The sequence below is a fragment of the Pristis pectinata genome, chromosome 12 (genome assembly GCF_009764475.1).
Source record: "Pristis pectinata isolate sPriPec2 chromosome 12, sPriPec2.1.pri, whole genome shotgun sequence".
Lineage (NCBI taxonomy): Eukaryota > Metazoa > Chordata > Chondrichthyes > Rhinopristiformes > Pristidae > Pristis > Pristis pectinata.
Window position 1 is genome coordinate 48547388 of NC_067416.1, and position 20888 is coordinate 48568275.

Here is a 20888-nt window from a genome sequence, read left to right on the forward strand (position 1 = left end):
TAATACCCTCACTGGATTGGATCGAACTGAACTGGCCTAACTTGCTGCCCTTTGTACTGTTTTAAGATTTACTAGTCACATGTACATCGAAACACACAGTGAAATTCATCTTTGCGTAGAATATTCTGGGGGCAGCCCAAAAGTGTCACCACGCTTCCGCCGGCAACATAGCATGCCCACAACTTCCTAACCCATACGTCTTTGGAATGTGGGAGGAAACTGGAGCACCCGGAGGAAACCCACGCAGTTTCGTAAGGGGAAACCCAAGAACATACAAACTTCTTACAGACAACGGCTGGAGTTGAACCCGGGTCGCTGGTGCTGTAATAGCACTATACTAACTGCTACACTACCGTGCCTGCCTCGCACGCACGCCTCTGTGGAGCCTTAATCCAGCACCTGAGACCGCTCAGCCACACTGTATCCCATGTTTTATTTACTTTTGAGTTAATCTGTCCTGCAATGTTTGAAGAAAGCAGCGTACAATAAAATCTTTCCATTCTTGCACTTTAAAATTGACCCCATTGGCATCTATGGTCTTGTTACGGACTTGGTGAACGTCCCTTTAAGATTGTGTGTGTGTGTGTGTGTGTGTGTGTGTGTGTGTGTGTGTGTGTGTGTGTGTGTGTGTGTGTGTGACGTGCTTACGTCAACAGAAGATAAAGGACGCAATGACGTTGTCGAAGAGGGCAGTCAAAGTCAGACAGAGAGAGAGAGAAGGGAGAGAGGCACCAGTCTGCTAGTTTTCTCTATCGATGGATGAGAAACAATAACTGTGTCTGTCACTGCAATCCACATATGGAAATCTGAAGTAATCTGGTGGAGTTCACTTTGTTGCTGACCTGTAGAAGGAAACAGGTATTTGTGTGGACAACCACGAGTCGGATGCTTTTCGGCGTGAGTAAGTCACTACCAAGTAAACACTGAGGTGTCGTTTGGGTTCCATCGTGGAACATTTGGACTTCATAATTACTCTATGTTCTCTACATCTACATCTTATCTTCAGACAACGGTGGTTGTTGAAGAAGCCTTTGCTCATGTTTCACCTTATGGCTTGCCAAACTGAACTTTAAGAACCATTCCTGGACTTGGAGTTTGGGACTTTGCCACACACACACACACACACACACACACACACGAAGAGTTTAGTTTTTTGGGTTAATGTTCAAGGTTTAACATTTTTACTTCTAACATACTAACATTTTTACTTTCATTTTTGTTATTATCATAAGTAGTGATTAATAAAATAGTTTTTAACGCTGAATCATGACTCAGTGTGTTCCTTTTGTTGCTGGTTCGTGACAGGCCTCTTATCATTCTTCCCACCAAAACATGTCATAGAAATCTACAACAGTGCAGACCACTCAACGCATCATGTTCAAGCCAGGACAAAACAAAAATATTTCTACTATTCTCAATTTCTAGTTCTTGGTCCTTAGCCTGTTAAGTTATGACATTTCAAGTGGGTAGCCAGGTACTTAAAATATTGAGGGTTTCTACCTACACCATCCTTTTCAAGCAGTGAATTCTAGTCCCCATGACTCTGACCTCACATATTCCTATGTCATGTAATCTTCCCATTCCATCAACCTGTCTTGTCCTCTTGAGGTTTCAGCACTTTTTTTGTGGTTTTAAAACTTTTCTTGCAAGTAAAGTATTTGCAAACACTTGTGAACAAGTTGGTATACAGTGAGATAAGTAAACACATAACAGGACATATTAATAGCAGCATTATTAAACACTTCTAAATGTGTACACGCCGGTGTCTCTGCAGATGTGACGAATGAGTGAATCCTTTTCCACAGATGGAACAGGCAAAAGGTGTATCTCCAGTGTGAATACCTTGGTGAGTCAGCAGCCTAGATGAAACAGTGAAACCCTTCCCGCACACATTACAGGTGAATGGCCTTTCCTCAGTGTGAACCCTCTGGTGTGTCAGAAGATGGGAAGAGTTAATGAATCCCTTTCCACACACAGGGCAAGTGAAGGGCTTCTCTCCGGTGTGCACTCGTTGGTGAGTCAGAAGACGGGAGGAAGAAGTGAATCCATTCCCACATTCAGAGCAGGTGAAGGGCCTTTCCCCTGTGTGAATACGTTGGTGTGTCACAAGATGGGAGGAACAACTGAATGCCTTCCCACACTCAGAGCAGATGAAGGGCTTCTCCCCAGTGTGAATACGTTGATGTGTCAGAAGGATAGATGACTGAGTAAATCCCTTCCCGCACACAGCACAGGTGAATGGTCTCTCCCCTGTATGAATGCGCCGATGAGTTTCCAGCTTGGATGGGTAATTGAATCCCTTCCCACAGTCCCCACATTTCCATGGCTTTTCCATGGCCCAAGTGTCCTTGTCTCCAAGTTCAACAATCAGTTGGAACCCAGTCCAGACACGGAATGGGTGCACAGTCTCTCCCCACTGTGTAATTGGCACAGTTCTCTTCACAGTCAGTGCAGTGGGTCACTGACTTGCTTTTGTATGTCTCAATACTTTTCCAGGCACGCTGAATCTTGAAACCACTCAATACACCTTCCAATATTCAAAGGCAATAATGATCAGGTCCACATGGTCTAAGTCAGCACTTGACATGGCTTGGATTGGTTTTTTTCTGCAAAATGCCTCCAGCACCTATCTTTGTCATACCTGTAAATTGCAATTTACCAGAGGCACCATCGTAAGTGCAGTGAGTGTATTAAAAACGATTCCAGTTTCTAGGGAATATTTACCCCCCGCCCCCAAAGCTGGACACCCGCCTCTCTGTTTCGAAACCCAGACCCACCACACTATTTGCACATTCTCACCTTCTGCTACTCGCCCGCCCCCGCATACGCCCTCAGCAGAGTGTCAATCAATTCAATAAGCCAATCGCTTTCTCCGCTGCTCACCGGCAGCACAAGGTACCACCCACCCATTGTTCCAGAACACGCATGCGCGCTGAGCTCTCCTTTTCCAAGATGGCGGTGGCTACTTCGGACGCTCCAGATGCCGACCTGCCACTGGGCAGAGAAAACGGAATCTGTGGCCTTTCTTGGGTCCCGTGGGTTTTTATTCGGGTCCTGAGGCCTACATCAATTAATCATGAAGATACTCAGCTCACCCGCTGCCTAGTTCCTACCCCACGCTCACGGTTTCCTGCCGGATCCCGACCCTCCCACCTCACCACCGTTAACCGCCACCACACGCACTGCGCATGATCAGAACACTGTCCAGTTCTGCGCCTGCGCGTTCGGCTCCTGCAGTGCTGCATGGGGCAGTTTCTGCGCGCAGGGATTTCTGGGCTCATTGACGGCCATTGGAAGCAGGAAAAGGTAAATACAAAATTATATTTCGTCACAGCCGAGTTGACTGAATCTGTGCTGTATTCTAATGAAGCAAGGGTGGATTACTGCTCCAACCTACGGGACCCTAACCGTTCACTCTATTCCCCAGCCACGAACTTCTTCATCTTCCTGGCCATCCTATCACAATAGTAGTTTGTATTTATATAGCCTCTTAACTCCTTTTTCACACCTAATGTCCACACCAAGCCACATTTGGTCAGCAAAGAGGGGGAAGCCGTTCTCAATAGCGCTGCCAAAGCAGCACTCACCAGTAACCTATTCATTGATGCCAAGTCAGAGTAGCATCAGGAACACACCATTCCAGAGTTCATTACAGCTTTGGCTTAAACATGGACTAAAGAGTGGAATTCCAGAGGTGAAGTGAGAGTGCCTGCCTCTGACACTACAGCAGTTTTTTTTATATATTGTTTATATTATGGCATAGAAAAAGGATATTTCAGAGTCTATGCCAGTTTACAGAACACTCCCATTTTGCCACTAATTTTCCCTGTAACCTATTCACCCCACAGTTAACCACGTGCATCATCAAGAAGCCCTAGTAAAACTGAAGTCAATAGCCATCAAATGGAAACTACTTCAATGGCTGGAGTCAGACCTCACACAAAGAAAGACGCTTATGGTTTTTGGAGGTCAACCATGCCAACCCCAGGAGATCCTCAGAACAGCTTCTTGGGTCCAAATGTTTTCAAACACTTCACCATGAGCTGCATCAAAGGTTGGAAGTGGGCAGTTGGCCAATCATTACAGTCTAATACCATCTTTTGGTATCTGGGCACCCCTGGCAAGATCAGTGTTTATTGTCCATTCCTAATTGCCCTTTGAGAAATCAGTGGTGCCAATCATTTTAGAAGGCATTTAAGAGTCAACCACAGAGGGTGGATCTGGAGCCATACATAAGACAGATGAAGTAAAAATAGCAAACTTCCTGCCCTAAAGAACACTGACGGGCTTTTACAACAACCCAACAGTTTTTGTGGCCATCATTTTCCTGGCTAGTTAGTGGTTTTCCAAATGCAGATTATTGAGAGATTTTTAAACTTTCACGGCTGCTTAGTGTGGTTTGAACTCAGATCATTGGATTGTTAGTTGAGGTACTTGAATTACTAATCTGGTACCTTAACCTCTGCACCACCACCATTTGCAACTCCTCCACAAATGAAGCACTCCATGCTGCATGCAACCAGACCTTGAATGACATCCAAGCATGGTCTGATAAGTGACAAGTAACATGCTTTGCTACAAATGTGCTAGACAGTAATGAAGTCCACCTGGAAAGACACTATCCTTGATACAATCAGCAGTTGCCCCAGCATCAATACTCTGAGGGTTACCATTGACTTGAGCTCAACTGGAATGCCACATAAATAACACAGCTGCAAGAGTTTTCTTCAGAGCTTAATTTCTAATACCCCAGTGTCTCTACACTAGCTCCAAGGCATGTCAGGAAGATGATGGAATAACTTTCACTTGCCTGGATGTGTGCAACTCCATCAGTATTTATGAAGCTCAACACCATCCAAAACAAAGCAGCCATTCTTGACAGGCACTCCATCCATTACACCAAATGGAGGTTAATTCAGATAAGAATCAGGGTAGGCCTTTCTCAGTGAATGGTAGGACCCTGTGGAGTGTGGTAGGAGTACAAGCACATGGTTCCCTGAAAGTGGTGTCACTGGTAGACGGGGTGGTGAAGAAGGCTCTTGGCATGTTGGCCTTCATCAGTCAGGGCACTGCATATGGAAGCTAGGATGTTATGTTGCAGTTGTTCAAGACGTTACTTAGGCTGCATTTGGAATATTGCGTTGTATTCTTTTGGTCACCCTGCTCTAGGAAAGATGCCATTAAGCTGGAAAAGGGTGCAGTAAAGATATATGGGGATCTTGCCAGGACTCGGACTGAGTTATAGAGACAGGTTGAGCAGGTAAGGACTTTATTCCTTGGAACATAGGGGTCTGAGAGGTGATCTTATAGAGGTGTATAAAATCATGAGGGCCATAGGTAGGGTGAATGCACTCAGTCTTTTCCCAGGATTGGGGAATCAAGAACTAGACAACATAGGTTTAAGCTGAGAGATTTAATAGGAAAATGAGGAGCAACCTTTTCAGCTCATTCCATATACTGACCAGAGGGTGGTCAGTATATGGAATGAGCTGGCAGAGGAAGTGGTTGAGGCAGGTACGTTAACAGCATTTAAAAGGTGCTTATAGGTACATGGATAGGAAAGGTTTAGAGGGAATATAGGCCAAATACAGGCAAATGGGACTAGCTGAGATGAGCATCTTGGTCGACATGGACCGGTTGGGCCAAAGGACCTGCTTCCATACTCTATGACTCTAAACATATATTCCCTCCACCCCCAACACACCATAGCTTCAGTGCGTACCTGTCGACAAAATGTGTTCGCCTTGATTCCTCTGACAGCAGCCCCCATCAAACCCACAACGTCCACCATCACGAGTATAAGAGCAATAGAGCCATTGGCATACAGCAAGCAAATGTGTTCTTCAGCCTAACTGGTCTATGCAACCAGGATTTCCACCTAAGCTAGTCCCATCTGCACATGTTTTGCCCAGATCCCTCTAAACCTTTCCTATCCATGTACCTGTCCAAGTACCTTTTAAATATTGTTAACATACCTGCCTCAACCACTTCTTCCAGCAGCTCATTCCATACACTGACCACCCTCTGGGTGAAAAAGTTACTCCTCAGTTACCTATTAAACCTGTCCTCTCTCACCTTAAACCTATGTTGTCTAGTTCTTGATTCCCCAACCCTGGGAAAAAGACTGAGTGCATTCCACCCCATCTATGCCCCTCATGATTTTATACACCTCTATAAGATCACCTCTCAGATTCCTATGTTCCAAAGAATAAAGTCCTTGCCTGCTCAGTCTCTCTATATAAATCAGTCCTGGCAAGATTTAAGATATCTTTATTAGTCACATGTACATCAAAACACACAGTGAAATGCATCTTTCTTGCGTAGATTGTTCTGGGAGCAGCCCGCAAGTGTCACCACGCTTCCGGCACCAACATAGCATGCCCACAACTTCCTAACCCATACGTCTTTGGAATGTGGGGGGAAACCAGAGCACCCAGAGGAAACCCACGGAGACACGGGGAGAACGTACAAACTCCTTACAGACAGCAGCCGGAATTGAACCCAGGTCGCTGGCGCTGCAATAGTGTTTTGCTAGATCCCCGCAAGTCTTTTCTGCACACTTTTCCAGCTTAATGGCATCTTTCGTATAGCAGGGTGATCAAAACTGAACACAATATTCCAAATGCTGCCTCACCAACGTCTTTTACAAGTGCAACAACGTAACATCCCAGCTTCTATATGCATTGCCCTGACTGATGAAAGCCAACGTGCCAAAAGCCTTCTTCACCATCCTGTCTACCAGTGACACCACTTTCAGGGAACCATGTACTTGTACTCTGACAACACTCCACAGGGTCCTACCATAGGGTGAAAAATTTGCCCCTCAGGTTCCTATTAAATCTTTCCCCTCTCACCTTAAACCTATGCAATCTAGTTTTTGATTCCCCAACTCTGGGAAAAAGACTGCACATTCACCCTATCTATGCCCCTCATGATTTTATTCACTTCTGTACGATCACCCCTCATTCCCCTATGCTCCTACGCTGAGGTTTCCCTCCAATAGCAACTTTATCATCAGTCTGCCATCATCATTGGGTCTAAATCCTGGACCCAGCGGCACTGTGGGACAATCTTCACTAGAACAGTTAGAGTGGTCCAAATAGGTAGCTCACCACTGCCCTGCCAAGGGCAATCATGATGGGAAATACATGTCAGTGTTGCCCACATCCCAAAAAGTTAATATATATTAAATAATATGTTGTGAAAAGCATAATTAACTGGTGGTTTTAAGGACCGTCCTGAGGGAAGATAAGGATGAGAAACTAAAGGACATAATTAAAGAGCCTCAATAGTTGTAGAACTGAATGGGTTTACACAAAATCAGTCAGAATTCTGAAAGTTTGTGCAGGATACAGAGAGTTGGAGGGATGAGTCTGTGTACATATTTGAAAATCAGAATGAAAATTTTTACAAAGGGAATAAAACCAGAAAATGTCGAAACACTCAGATCAGGCAGCATGTGTGAAAGAGAAATGTTAACCTTTCAGGTCCGAGACCCTTTGCTTCTCTTTCCACAAATGCAACCTGACTGCTGAATGTTTCCAGCATTCGTGTTTTTGTTTCCGGTTTCTAGCAGCTGCAGCTTTTTTTTATTATATTTTCATTTTAAAATCGTGGTTTTGTCAATCTGGGAATCAGAGCAGGCCAGCAGGGGCAGAGGTAATGGATAAGTGCAAAAGTGCAAGTTAGGATAAAGGCAGCAGCAGATTTTCAATTTAAGGAGAACTCAATTTAAGGAGGGTGAAAGGTGGGAGAGAATTGAAACAGTCACACCCAGAGATAATAAAAATAAAGGAATCATTATGTCTGTGTTGGCTCGGTAAAGGAGCTGCCCAGTTTAGTTTCAAATCCTAGCATCGTTCACATAATTCCTGGAAATTATTTATTCACTTTCATTCCCAATTGTCCATTGAAAGTTACAATGTAATCTTCTTCCACTAACCTTTCAGGTAGGGTTTCCAATCAGTGTAGATAAAGTAATCTTTTTCTCCCACTTCACCAATATTATGGAAGTCTGTGTTGTCTGGTTACTGATGAAGAGGAAATAGTTTCTACAGCTCGTTCAATGAAAATCCCTCAATATTCTGAATATCCCCTTTCAGTCTACTTTAATCTCCTCTACTCTGAGGTGAGTAGTCCCAGCCTCTTCAGTCTCCCAGCGTGACTAACTCCTGCATCCTTGGTATTATCCTGATGTATCCACATTGTATTTGCTCCAAGGCATCGCTATTCCAAATCCGCCGTATAAAGGCTGGAAAACAACACAGAGATAACGAGAGCATGAGACCATGTCGATATATGAAAACCAGAAAGAGAATGTTAAAATGAGGAAAACATACAGTTACAAGGATGCTGACTGGACTGGAGAATTATGGTTATGAAGAAATCTGACCTGGGATTGTCCCCCGTGGAACAATATGGGCTAATGGTAGATTTAATTGGGATTCCCTCATCACTGCAATGGAGTTACAGTCTTAAGTGTTCGTGTTGAAGTATCTGGAATTGGATTTGAATGTGAAATCATCTGATTCAGGGGTGAGAGTGAGTCATAGCTCACATTGAACGGCTGTGGATCAGTTCCTGGCTGAACTCTGACTGCCACCCCTCCCCTCTCCCCACTTTCCACCCCCACCTGCTCCCCAGCAAAGCTCTGCCCATGATTTCAAACCCAGAACAAAACTCATTGTCTACTAGGCAGAAATGGGCCCTGCCCTCCTGTCTGCTTCTGAGACATGGACTATCTGTAGAGGGCATCTCAAACCACCAGATGGACACCACCAGTGACACCTCCACAAAATCCCCTGGCAGAATGAGCAAACCCACCACCGGTGGCACAATCCATGAGTCCCCCACTGCCCTCAGTCGTCTCAGATCTTCCATGAAAGCAAGTCACCCTCAGTCCTGAGGGTTCACTGCTTAAAGATAATGGGGTCACCCATTAAAGATGATGAGAAGTATTTTTTTCCCTTCAGAGTCACAAATCTTTAGAACTCCTCTTCAAAGGCCAGCAAAAGCAGAGCCTCTTACGGCAGAGGCAGATAGGTGCTGATAAGCAAGTGGGTGAACAGTGACTTTGTGGACTGACAAACGTGCAGGGTTGAGGTGAGAATCAGATCAGCCATAATTATATAGAACAGCAGCGAGAGGCTGAATGGCCTGCTCCTGCCCCTGATTCGTATGTTTGTAAACCCTGCCTGATGAGACCAGAACCAACATCAGAAAGATAACAAACCTGCGGATGCTACAAATCTAAAACAGAAACAGAAGGTGCTGGAAGTACGCAGCAGGTCAGGGCTGCATCTGTGGGAAAAGGAATGAAAGTCAACATTTCAGGTTGTAGACCCTTCATCTCCGGCTTGAAACATTGACTCCATTTCACTTCCCCCAGATGGGACTGGAGCCAACTTCCCAGGGCCGTAGGGATGGCAAAATGAGGCAAGTGTGTACGAGAAGGCAGGACAGACCCACAATACAGGTCTAGTCCACTGAGCAACACCCAAAATGCTGGAGGAACCCAGTGGGTCAGGCAGCAGCTGCCTGATGTGGAGATGGCATATTCCAGCATCTGCAGTCTCGTGTGTCTCCTGACCAACTGGCACAACCCCAATCACTACAGTTTAGCAACACAATGACCACTTTGCACTAAAATGGACTTTGTATATTTTTTTTGTTCTTGTAAAAATTATGTATAATTATGTTTAATTTGTTTTTCTTGTGAATGCTGCTCATATGATGCTATGTGCCTGTGATGCTGCTGCAAGCAAGTTTTTCATTGCACCTGTGCACACATGTATCTGACAATAAACTCAATGACTCAGTGAGGACAGCAGGTATTAATAAACCAGGTGGGTTTTTACAAGTGCAGTAGCTTCACTGTCATTATTACCATACTAGCCCTTTAAATTCAAATTTATTAATCATTTGAATTAAAATTCCCCATGCTACTTATTGGCACTTGAAATCATATCTCTGAATAAATGTTCCAAGCCTCCTGATGTAAGTTTGGTAAGAAGCAATATGCTAATCTACACAGAATCCTATGGCCCAATTCACTCAGAATCACCTCTTGGCTAAGCAATCCCTCAGTTTTAAAGGTCTCTCATTTTCAAGTCCCTCCCTGATCACTGTCATTTAGCAGCATTTGAGAGGCATTCAGACAGGGGCGGGAACAGGCAGGGAATGGAGGAATATAGACCACATCCAGGCAGATGTGCAGTTTAAATTGCCATCACAGAACGGCCTGTTCCTGCACTGTTAAGTCCCAAAAATCTCCAAGATTTTGGAGTTTCTCCAGTTCCCAAACCCCAATCGTTCCACTTTGGCTGGCAAGCCATCTGCTACCAAGACCCTAATCCCTGGAATTCTCCCAAAACTTCTCTGCCTGCACACTGATTGGAGGAAGGTATGAGGGGGATGTCAGGGGTAAGTTTTTTTTTTACACAGAGAGTGGTGGGTGTGTGGAATGCACTGCCTGCAGAGTTTGTGGGGCAGATACATTAGGGAAATTTAAGACACATGAATGATAGAAAAATAGGGGGCTATGTGGGAGGGAAGGGTTAGCTAGATCTTAGAACAGGATATAATGTCAGCACAATACTGTGGGCCAAAGGGCCTGTACTGTGCTGGAGTAGTCTACGTTCCTTTAGGATGATCCATAAAAACTGATGCCATGAGCCAGCTTTTGATCATTTGCGCCAACATACAGTTGAGTATCAAATTTAGTTGGTGAAACAGTTTGAATGTTTTCGCCACATTAATGATGCTGTACGAATTCAAGTTGTGGATAAACATGCAAACAACTTGGACACAGATCAGGGACCTCAGAGGCTGGGTGATGCAGTGGGGTCCTGAGAAGAGGAATTGCCCAAACATAGAGCTTATTCCATTTAAGTCGGCTGTGACTAACCTGTGGCCCAACATCATCTTTGCTCCAGATCCATAATTCAGCTTAACAAACATCTGTTAATCTTAGTTTTAAAATTAACAACTGGCTCAGCATTGACTGCAGTTTATGGGAGTGAGTTCCAAACTGCCTTCCGCCTTAGCTGCAGAAAGGCAGTTACGATTTAGACTTCTTTCCCCCAGCCCAAGACTCCCTAAGGGCAAAAGTTTCTCTGTCTCATACTGGGCAGCGCAGTGGCACAGTAGGTGCTGCTGCTGCCAGACAGCTCCAGTGACCCGATATTGACTCTGACCTCTGGTGCTGTCTGTGTGGAGTTTATATGATTTCCCTGTGACCATGTGGTTCCCTCCCACCCCCTCCAATGTTCTGGTTTCCCCCACCACATCCCAAAGATCTGCTGGTCAGTGAATAATTCGCCACTGTAAATCACTCACAGAAACAGGCTCTTTGGCCCACCTGGTCAGTGCCTACCAAGATGCCCCATCCAAGCTAGTCCCATTTGCCTGTGTTTGGCCCATAACCACCTAAACGTTTCCAATCCATGTACCTGTCCAACTGTCTTTTAGAAGTTGTTATTGTACCTGCCTCAACCACTTCCCCTGGCAGCTCATTCCACATAGATCCCACCCTTTGTGTAAAAAAAAGTAGCCCCTCAAGTTCCTAGTTAAATCTCTCCCCTCTCCCCTTAAACCTATGCCCTCAATTCCCCACCCCAGGAAAAGACTGAGTGCACTCACCCTCTCTATGCCCCTCATGGTTTTATACACCTCTATAAGATCACCTCTCAGTCTTCAACGGGAATAAAGTCCTCGCCTGTCCAACCTCTCCCTATAACTCAGTCCCTCAAGTCCTGGCAACATCCTTGTAAATCTTTTCGGCACTCCTTCCAGTTTAATAACATCTTTCCTACAGCAGGGTGACCAAAACGCAACACAATACTCCAAGCATCTTGTATAACTGCACCGTGACCTCCCAATTTTTATACTCAGTGCCCTGACTGATGAAGGCCAGCGTGCCAAAAGCCTTCTTCACCACCCTGTCTACCTGTGACTCCACTTTCAGTGAACCGTGTACTTGTACTCCAAGGTCCCTCTGTTCTACAACCCTCCCCATGGCCCTGCTGTTCACTGTGAAAGTCCTACCTAGATTTGACTTTCCAAAATGCAACACCTCACACTTATCCGAGTTTAACTCCATTTGCCATTCCTTGGCCCACCTACTAAGCTGATCAAGATCCCCCTGTAATTTTTGATAACCTTTATTGTCCACTATACCACCTATTACTCCTAGTGTAGGTGGGTGGTGGGACATGTGAGAGACAATAGATTCTGGGGAAATGAGAGGGGAACAGCATAGGTGGGATTACATTACAGATCAGCATCAACTCATCTGGTCAAAAGGCCACCTTCTTTGTCCTAAAGAGGTATGAAAAATAGCAGGCCATACAACACTTTTCCTACAACCTTTCATAGAACCATAGAACAATACAGCACAATACAGGCCCTTCGGCCCACCATGTTGTGCCGCCCTTCAAACCACACCTAAGACTATCTAACCCCTTCCTCCCACATATCCCTCTATCTTAAATTTCTCCATATGCTTACCTAACAATCTCTTGAACTTGTCCAATGTATCAGCCTCCACCACCACCCCAGGCAGCGCATTCCATGCACCAACCACTCTCTGGGTGAAAAACCTCCCTCTGACATCTCCCTTGAACTTCTCACCCAATATCTTAAAGCCATGTCCTCTTGTTTTGAGCATTGGCGCCCTGGGAAAGAGGTGCTGGCTGTCCACTCTATTTATTCCTCTCAATATCTTGTATACCTCTATCATGTCTCCCCTCATCCTCCTTCTCTCCAATGAGAACAGCCCTAGCTCCTTTAGTCTCTCCTCATAATCCATACTCTCTAATCCAGGCAGCATCCTGGTAAATCTCCTCTGCACCCTTTCCAACGCCTCCACATCCTTCCTATAATGAGGCAACGAGAACTGGACACAGTAAGTGTGGCCTAACCAGAGTTTTGTAAAGCTGCATCATCACTCCGTGGCTCTTAAACTCAATCCCCCGACTTATGAAAGCTAACATCCCATAAGCTTTCTTAACTATCCTATCCACCTGCGAGGCAACTTTCAGTGATCTGTGGCTATGAACCCCCAGATCTCTCTGCTCCTCCACACTGCCCAGAATCAAAACAGTCTTGCCCTACCAACAAAAAGTCTTTGTATCCCTGTCGACATGTCCCCCTTAATCCCTTGTAAACTTTATTCTTAAGTACCCATTAACCCAACTTCCAGGGAAAACGACATCAGTTTCAGTAATCTATTCCATGCAATATTAACCCTTCAAATCCGGGTAACTTTCTATGTCGTGTGCCTTCCAAGGCCAAAGTGTCCTTCTTCAGGTGAGATGTCCCCAGTAGTTCACAGCACTCCAGAAATGGCAAAACCAGCATTATTTTATAGCTGTAGCGTAACATTGACTCAAGTCAATGTAAAGGTCAACATTTTTTTCAGTCTTTTGAAATCAGTCCCCATCTCCAGCACAACAATATTTCCATACACATGGATCCCAAGTCTCCTTGCATCTCCTCTGCTTCTAATCTTCTCACCAGTCACTGTTCCAGCACTTCTGTCCAAAGTGATTGGCCTCTATTCTGAATTCCATTTGAGGCAGCTTTGTCCGTCATTTCACTCAACCTCGCTTTGTAATTTAACGCCGTCATCCACTCTTCTTCCGAGGCCACCAATCTTTGTGTCATCAGCAAATCTGGATTCCCATCTTTCTATCCAATAATTGTGGCCCCAACACTCACGTTATATTGTTAGCCACATCCTGTCAATTGGAATATCCACTCATCATCCCTTCTCTGAATCCCATAGCTCAGCCATTTCCCAGATGGATCGTTTCACCTTCAATACCATGAGCTTTTAATGTTTGCTAACAAACTCCTGCGGACTTAATCAAACATCCTCATGGTCCTTTGGAACTCCAACATCTCTGGCTTTCCACCGCTTGGAAGGTGGTCTGAATTACCCTGGGGAGTAGGGCCTGGGAATAGGAAACTGGCAACTAACATGCAGTTGGGGCTGAAAAGCAGAGGCCTTGGAACTGGCGAAGGTTAAGGACAACAACAAATGGTTAACAGTGCTACTTAGCAAAGAATCTCCCTGCATTAGAACATAGAACGTTACAGCAGAGGAACAGGCCCTTTGGCCCACAATGTCTGCGCCAAACACGATGCCAAATTAAACTAAATCTCTTCTGCCTGTACATAATCCATATCCCTCCAGTCCCTGCAAATTCATGTGTCTAATTAAAGGCTCTTAAATGCCACGGCAGGCATGGTAGTGTAGTGGTTAGCGTAACGCTATTGCAGCGCCAGCGACCTGGGTTCAATTCCTGCCACTGTCTGTAAGGAGTTTGTACATTCTCCCTGTGTGTCTGCGTGGGTTTCCTCCGGGTGCTCCGGTTTACTCCCACATTCCAAAGACGTAAGGGTTAGGAAATTGTGGGCATGCTATGTTGGGGCCAGAAGCGTGGCGACACTTGAGGGCTGCCCCCAGAACACTCTACGCAAAAGATGCATTTCATTGTGTGTTTCGATGTACATGTGACTAATAAGGAAATCTTATCTTATCTACCATATCTGCTTCCACCACCACCCCTGGCAGCCTGTTCCTGGCACCTACCTCTCTCTGTGTAAAAAAAACTTGTCCCACACATCTCCTTTAAACTTTCCCTCTCCCACCTTAAATGCATGAACTCTGGTATTTGAGATTTCTACCCCAGGATAAAAGATTCTGACTGCCTACCCTATCACTGAGTTTCAATAATCGTTCTGGACCTCAGGTACAAAAAAAGCTCAAAATGTTGAGAATATTCCCTGCAGGATGATTCTTTATTGCAACAGTAGAGCTTACAGATTTACTCATGCGTCCTGGGAGGCTCCTCCCTGCTGAGACCCCAGATTTTGTGCTTACAATCTGATTGCATCCAGCATTGTGTGCCTGTGATTTATCACTGATAATCGCCAAGGTGGACAACTGTGGTCACAAACAGATCAGGTGGGAAGTCAGTCAAGACAGGTAATTTCAAAAAGCAAACAAAAAGTACAGATACAGATCCTCCCCAGGTTACGAACACCTGATTCATGGACAGCCTGTACTTGCCAACAAGCGTTTGGGAGACTGGCGGGATTATTGGGGATGGATTTGCCGGCTGCTGCAGGCATCTTCGGCAGGGTGGGAATGGGGCACTTCCACCTGCCTTCTTTCCCCACCTACTCCCCCGCCGCCACCACCCCCCCCCCCCCGCCACGCCGCAACAATCGGGCCTGGGAGCAGCCGAGCAGAGCTGGGAGCGCTGCGCAGACTCACTCACTCACTGTGGCAGTGAGGCCGGCTGGCAGCCGCTCTTCCCACGCCTGCTCGCTCTCCCGTTACCGGTGTTTCCGCGATCCTCTCCCACACACCATTTCCGTTCATTCCCAACTTACGAACAGTTCGGCTTCCGAGCAGTTCTCAGGAACAGGACCCTGTCATAACCTGGGGAACTGCCTGTACTGGAAATCTGAAATATAAACAGAAAGTGCTGGGAATACTCAGTAGGTCAAGCAGCCTCTGGGGAGAGAAACAGTTAATGTCTCAGGTAGGGGACCTTTCATCAGATCAGATGCTCTCTCGACCAGAGCAGCAGTGCTTCAGTGTCAGGGCCTCTCTCAACCCTGTCCTTTCCGTTAGATCCTCTCCTCATATATTTATTTCAAGCGATTCCAACTTTTGTCCCGAAATCTTTTTTTGACACTATTGATTCTAAAATTCTTTCATTTATTTGGCAGAATAAAAACCCAAGGTTAAGTAAGAAATATTTACAAAAACTAAATATGGTGGTTTGGCCTTGCCTAACTTTAGATTATATTATTGGGCAATTAATATCAGTCATTTAATTTTTTGGATACAAGATTCTGATGTAATTCAATGCCCTAAATGGGTATGCCTTGAGCACCAAACAGTTCTTGAATTTTCATTAGTTTCTATTTTAGTTGCTTCACTCCCTTTTGCACTTACCAAGTTAAGTAAACATACGACTAACCCAATTGTTAAACATACAATACGAATATGGTTTCAATTACGTAAATTTTTTGGACTGAATAAATTTGTCAAGGCCCATTCAATCTAAATTTTTTCTTTCATCCATCCAGAGCTGACTCAGCTTTTTCCATATGGAAAAGGAAGGGAATGGTTTGTTTTCGTGATCTTTTCATTGATAACCGTTTTTCATCTTTTGAACAATTGTCTAATAAATATAATTTGCCTAGATCACACTTTTTTTTCGATATTTGCAGATCAGAAATTTTTTAAAAACTACTATTCCCTCTTTTCCGACACCTTACAAAATTGAAACTACGGAAAAAATTTTAGGTCTTAATCCTTATCAGAAGGGCTTGATTGCAATAATTTATGATTTAATTATGAAAATACGTCTGGAATCATTAGAAAAAATTAAGAATGAATGGGAGAGTGAACTCCAGACATCTGTACCTATAGAGACTTGGAAGAAAATTCTTCATTTAGTTAATACACCTTCAATGTGTGCCAGACACTCATTGATACAGTTTAAGGTAGTCCACAGGACCCATATGTCCAAAGATAGGTTAGCTCGTTTTTATAACCATATAAATCCTATATGTGATAGATATAAATCGAATGTGGCTTCTTTGACACATACATTTTGGTCCTGTCCTCTTCTGGAAAAATATTGGAAAGACATTTTTAACATTATTTCAAATGTATTGAAGATTGATTTACAACCTCACCCTATCGCTGCAATTTTTGGATTACCAAGGATAGAGTCTGGCCATTTATCTGCTTCTGCTAACCGTATGATTGCTTTTGTTACATTAATGGCCAAACAATCCACTTTGCTTCAACGGAAGGATCCAATACCCCCTACTACTTTTCAATGGTTTTCTCAAACTATATCATGTTTAAACTTGGAAAAAACTAGGAGTGGTACTGTCGATCCTTCGCTTAAATTTGAAGATATTTGGAGTCCATTTATTCAATATTTTCACATGATGTAGATCCCCTTTCAATAACTTTCCAACTTGGAGGAACAGACTTGATGACATAATATTGCTCTGTTTCTACTGAGAAATTTTAGCCCAGTTTTTTTTTTCTTTTTTTTTGTTGTTTTTTTTTAATTTTTTTTTGTTTAGTTTATATTGTTTACAATTTTTCTTATTGAGTTGGGGTTTTCTTTAATTTATATAATAAATCTTTTTCTTTCTTTTCTGTTATATTCATTTACTAAGTAGGATCTACAGATTTTTTTTATATTTTATTGTTCTTTATGATTATCTATACCATGATTGTTATCCTGATCTCTTTGTATTACATGTATAAATATTGATGCTATATATCAATCTGTATTAATTTGAAAACTAGTAAAAAGATTGAAAAAGAAAGATCCTCTCCTCATGTTCAACACCTATCCCGGGGCAATGTGGTGGGAAGGTTTAAAATTATGGAAGCTGTCACGGGGTAGAATGTAACAACTATTGGAGGGGGGTTAAGACGAGGACATACAGATGTAAGATGACAAGCAGGAGATTTCGAACAAAGGTCAGGGGAAACTTCCTTACACAGAGAATTGTGACCCAGTGGAATTCACTTCCAGGGTTAACAGCCGGGTGGCAAGATTCCACAGTGAGAATTGGTCCTTGTGTAATATCGAGGAGAGCCTTTGGCCCAGTCATTAATAGCTTGTAAACTTTAACCTAAAACTTCTAAGTTCCAGGGAAATCAATCCAAGTTTCTGTCAATTATTGTTGGTAAATATACCCTTTGATTCAGGTAGCTTTTTGGTAAACCTATGCTGCACTCTTTCCAAGGCCACTATATCCTTCCTCACCTGCAGTGTTCCCAACAGCTCACAGCGCTACAGGTGTCGCCTAACCAGCACTTTGTATGCCTGTAGCATAGCATTTGATGTAATAAGGTCAACATTTTATGAACCTTTTGCCCAAGATGTCCAAGCTGAGAGGTGTCATGAGTAAAGAGCCGCACAGGAGTGAATATCAATGTGGTTTATCTTTATCCATTTCTAATTAAGTGACTTTTGACAGGCAAGTGCTACACTATCGCATCAGGCCCACCACAGAAAATGAGTGTGACATTTCAGGGAAAGCAATCTCAACAGTATCCACCTCATCCACCAACCTAGTCACTTAGTCACAAGAGTTGGCAATGATCACTCCCTCTCTGCGATTGTAAACAGCTTTTTTGGATCCCTTTGAGCACCTTCCCTGTATTAAGGTCACACCGAATGGGACTGCAACTCCCAGATTTTCAAAATGTGGAGACCTGAAGCAATCTTCAGGTCCCGGGGAACAATCCCTAAAGTCAAAGTCAAGTTTATTGTCATGTGCACAAGTACATGCATGCACAAGTGCAATGAAACACTTACCTGCAGCAGCATCACAGGCACCAGCGAGCCAATGAAGATAATGGGCCAGGTATTCTCAAATCATCCCTTTCATTTCTTTAAACACCTTCAGGTGGATCTGCTGGGGAGCTGGAGCAATATCTACTCTGAGAGTCTCCAGATTGATAATCTTGTTTCATTTTGTCATCTATAACATTACTGCAAACAGTATAATCAACACCTGGAACCCATGCATCACTCACGGGATGGGGGGGACTGGGAACATACAGGCATTAAGCACCCATGCCAGTGCATGGAAATCTGTTTTAATCTGTCCCAAGCAGTGGCCCTAAGTCAGCTTCAGTAGACTCTGCCACCCAATGAAGCAAGAAAAGCTTTGGTCACCACCACCAATGTAGTGATCCAAATTCTTTCCCAAACTCCTGTCAATTTCTCTGCTGGTTGTATTTATCCCTCCCCTCATGGTGGATAATTAGCCCCCGTCTTCATGTAGCCCAAATCCACTTTGATCGGACTGCTTTCTGTGCCAGTTTAATGGGCAATCAGGCATCATTCACTTCTTGAATGATCATGGTCCAATAGTTTGGTTCCTCATAATATATTTGTCAGTTCAGCAACTAAGAACAAAATACTCTGCAAGTCTTTCATTGTCTGCAGGTCAAGTGACCATTGTACAAATGTACCAGAAATTAACAGGTGACCTCCTCTGCTGCTAACATTTGCAGACTTTAGACCATTTATCTTAATAAAATTAATGATGTAAAACTGCAGAGTCAGCACTTCCATACAAAGAGAATGCATACTCCATAGTCATTTATAGACTGAGAGCTTCAACCCACCGGATCTATCAGAAGCAGATGTTTCAGTCTCTGTGCTCCATCATTCCCAGTGGTTCTTCCTGACTCTTAAAGTTGTAAAAGAGATCTCCATTGTGTCCAGAGGCTCTGAACCACAGAGAAGACCAGCTGGGATGGATTTCTTACACACTTGGGAATGAACCCACAGGGTGACTTGCTCTCAGGTGATGAGGGATGAGAAAAACTGAAGTGCTGTCGGCCTCTCTCAGCATGTCCCTGATGGACTGTGTCCAGGATGAAGTTCTCTTCCCACTGGACTATTCTCCTCCTTATTGTCCTTTCTGAGTTCCAGTCGAGTGATGTAAACACTGAGGCAGCAAAGACAATGGTTTACAACAGTGACTTCATGAATAAAGGCGAGTGATTTCACATCCACTTCGAGTACTAAGAAAACGGGGGCTTTAAACGTCAATAGAAACTGTCACAATCCATCACGGCTGTGTCCTGAATGCAGTCACTTGTGAACTCGTTGGTGAGTGACCAGGTTGGACGATCGGGTGAACCCTTTCTCACACACGGAGCAAGTGAATGGCCTCTCCCCTGTATGAAGTCGCTGGTGCGCCAGCAGGCTGGACCTTTGGGTGAATCCCTTCCCGCACACGGAGCAAGTGAACGGCCTCTCCCCAGTGTGAATTCGCTGGTGCGTCAACAGGTGAGATGAATGGGTGAATCCCTTCCCGCACACGGAGCAGGTGAATGGCCTTTCCCCGGTGTGAACCCGCTGGTGTTCCACCAGACTGGACGACTGAGTGAATCCCTTCTCACACACAGGGCAGGTGAACGGTCTCTCCCCGGTGTGAACCCGCTGGTGCTTCCGCAGGGTGGATGACTGAGTGAATCCCTTTCCGCACTCGGAGCAAGTGAAGGGTCTCTCCCCGGTGTGAGTGCGCTGATGTGTCAGCACTTCACTCCTGCTTTTAAAGCTCTTCTCGCAGTCGGAACATTTAAAAGGTCTCTTGTCAGTGTGAACTCGCTGGTGTGTCAGCAGGGTGGACAACTGAGCAAATCCCTTCCCACACACGGAGCAGGGGAAAGGCCTCTCCCCGGTGTGAACTCTCATGTGGATGTGGAGCTTGGATAACTCTGTGAATCCCTTCCTGCACAAAGAGCAGGTGAAGGGCCTCTCCCCTGTGTGGATGCGCCGATGGATTTCCAGCTGAGACGGGTAATTGAATCCTTTCCCACAATCCCCACACTTACATGGCTTCTCTCCGGTGTGACTGCGTTGGTGAGTTTCCAGCTCAGATGGGTAATTGAATCCCTTCCCACAGTCCCCACATTTCCACGGTTTCTCCTTGGGCCGGGTCTCCTTTTGCCTCTCCAGGATGGACGATCAGTTGAAACCTTGTCCTCACACAGAACCTGTATATGTCTTGACCTCAGTTGTCAATGGTTTTTCAAGCTGTGTAACTGGTTAAAGTTTTCATTTCCCATGTCAGTCCACTGGAACACTCTTAGCTCCAGTATGCATGCTTTTTCTGTCACACTAATGTTTGAGATGTTTTCCACACAGAATAGTTGAATACTTCTCTTTGAATATTCAAAGGGCAAATAATAGAGTCCCTGAAATAATGAGCAAAAGTTAGATCCTCATCTGAAGTTCGGTTTGAGTTTCCTGTTTACAAATCTTCTGTCAATAATACCCTATAAAAGTTTAAGAGACATCACTCAAAGTATT

The 20888-nt window shown here is 44.4% G+C and overlaps 1 protein-coding gene across 1 annotated transcript in view; it reads right to left on the reverse strand.

Moving 5' to 3' along the window:
- Positions 1-580: 580 nt before the first annotated feature.
- The window catches only part of LOC127576388 (zinc finger protein 271-like), a 35173-nt gene continuing 14865 nt past the window's right edge, over positions 581-20888 (reverse strand). Inside the window, exons 3-4 of the mRNA XM_052026905.1 lie at positions 19677-20516; positions 581-2278 (exon numbers count right to left, since the gene is read on the reverse strand). Of these exons, the coding sequence (XP_051882865.1) occupies positions 1745-2278; positions 19677-20516 (1374 nt within the window). The 3' untranslated portion in view covers positions 581-1744. The remainder of the gene's footprint in view (positions 2279-19676; positions 20517-20888) is intronic.